Consider the following 2050-nt stretch of genomic DNA (forward strand, 5'->3'; position numbering starts at 1 on the left):
AGCAGCAGCAGCAACAGCAACAGCAGCAGCAGCAGCGGCAGCAACAGCAGCAGCAGCAGCAGCAACAGCTGGCCGGGTGTCCTTCGCTTGCGTCTCTGTGCTGCAGCAAGTTGGTCTCCCGCTGCACCAGCATTTCAGATTTGCTGCAGCTTTCAGGTGTATGTACACGGCTGCTGCTGCTGGAGCTGTATGACTTTTGCTGCTGCGCCTTGTTGCTGAACCTGCCGCTGCTGCTGCTGCAGCTGCAGCAGCAGCAGCAACAGCAGCAGACTCAGCACCCCCACCGCCCTCTGCTGCTGCAGCGCGCTGCTGCAGCAGGCATGCAGCTGCTGCTGGCGCAGCTAGCAGATAAGGGGGCCCTCAGGGGGGCCCCCAGCAGCGACCCAGGGTCCCCTCGGGCCCTGGGGAGCCCCCCTGAGGGGCCCTTTGTTGCTGAAGCAGATATCTATGGGGACTCCCCTCTCTACCGTACCCAAAATGGGGGGCCCCAGGAGGGGGGCCCCCCTGAGGGATGGGCCCCCCTTGTGGGGGTTTCCCTGGGGGGCCCCCTGCCTCCTGTGTTTGGGTGCATCTCAAGACCCCCAGGGGCCCTTTTAGGGGCCCCAGGGGGGCCCCCAAGGGATCAATGGCTCAGCACTTTAGCTTTAGAAGAGGGGCCCCTCTGGGAAGCAACAGAGGCAGCAGAAGCTGCTGCTGCGGGAATGCGCGCAAGGGACTCAAAGGGGCAGCAGCAGCAGCAGCAGCAACAGAAGCAGCAGCAGCAGAGGCAGCAGCAGCAGTCGACGCAGCCGCAAAATAAAGACCCCCGGCACCAGGGGAGGCAAAAGCAGCAAAGGAAGCAGCAGCACCAACAGCACGCCGAGCAGCAGCGGCAGCAGCAGGAGCAGCAGCAGCAGCAACAGCAACAGGATCATCTGTCAGCTGCTGCGCCTTGGGCGCTTCCAGAAACAGCAGGGGGCCCACAGTCAAGTTCAGGGGCCCCGTCGGCACTTTATGCTGCTGCAGCACCCCAGCAGGAGCAGCAGCAGCTGCAGCAGCAGGGTCCACCGCAGAGGACGAAGCAGCAGCAAGCCCCACAGCAGCAGCAGCAGCAGCAGCAGCACACAGATGACGAGTGGCAGCAGGCTAGGGGCGCCCGGGGGCCCCGCGGAGGCAGCTACTCCTCTACAGTGAGCAGCAGATCTCAAGAAAGTCCTTATTTAAGGGCCCCCCAAAGTTCTTTGGTGGGGCCCCGCTGCAGCCCTTTGGGGGGCCCCCCTGGGGGCCCCCCAGCAGGGGCCTTGTGGGGCCCCCCGTTGCCTCCCGCAAGAATGGCAAGGGAAGGCCCCCAGGGGCCCCCGGCAGCAGCAGCAGCAGCAGCAGCAGCAAGGGCGGCCCCCATGAGGGTGGCTTTGGAGGCCCTAGTGCGGGTAAGGCCCAGCAAAACGTCTTTAAAGCTGCAGAGCCTTTTGGCTGAGAGGCAGGACCCCGAGGGGGGGCCCCTGGAGGGGGGCCCCCTAAAGGGGGGCCCCCCAGAGGCGCGGGGGGCCCTTGCTGAGGGGCGGCGGGCCTGGGGGCCCCCCAAGGCGGGCGCAGCAGCAGCAGCAACCAGCATCAGGGAGGTCATGGAAGAGGAGCTGCAGCAGCAGCAGCACCTGCAGCAGCAGCAGAAACAGCAGCAGCAGCAGCAACAGCAGAAGCAGCAGCAGCCACGGGAGCGCGCGCCGAGGGCCTTAGTCCCTAGCTTGCGCACAGCGGGGGGGCGCGCGGGGGCCCCCAAGACCCGGGGGGGCCCCCTGCTGGACCCTAGCTGCAACAAATGGGGCCCCCAAGCAGCAGCAAGGGTACAGGGTACTGCCCCACAGGGCCCCACACTTTCTGAAATTGAAGAGGAGGAAAGAGAGACAGCTTTGGCTATTTTGTTGGTTGAAGAGTCTCTATTTTATGAGCAGTTTGTGGAGACAGAGGGGCCCCCCGAGGGGCCCCCCGGGAGCCCCCCAGGGGGGCCCCCAGAGGGGCCCCCAGAGGGGGCCCCCCACGGCTTGGGGGGCCACCTGCAGGGGGCCCCCAC

The 2050-nt window shown here is 66.1% G+C and overlaps 1 protein-coding gene across 1 annotated transcript; it reads left to right on the top strand.

Moving 5' to 3' along the window:
* Positions 1–320: 320 nt before the first annotated feature.
* On the top strand, positions 321–1830 carry ETH_00043125 (uncharacterized protein; the record flags this gene model as incomplete). The annotated part of the gene is made up of 1 exon (XM_013380220.1): positions 321–1830. A coding segment is annotated over one exon (1510 nt), but the record flags the coding sequence as incomplete, so codon positions are not given.
* Positions 1831–2050: the final 220 nt, after the last annotated feature.

The sequence above is a fragment of the Eimeria tenella genome, genomic scaffold (assembly GCF_000499545.2).
Source record: "Eimeria tenella Houghton genomic scaffold, Eth_scaff4606, whole genome shotgun sequence".
Classification (NCBI taxonomy): Eukaryota; Apicomplexa; class Conoidasida; order Eucoccidiorida; family Eimeriidae; genus Eimeria; species Eimeria tenella.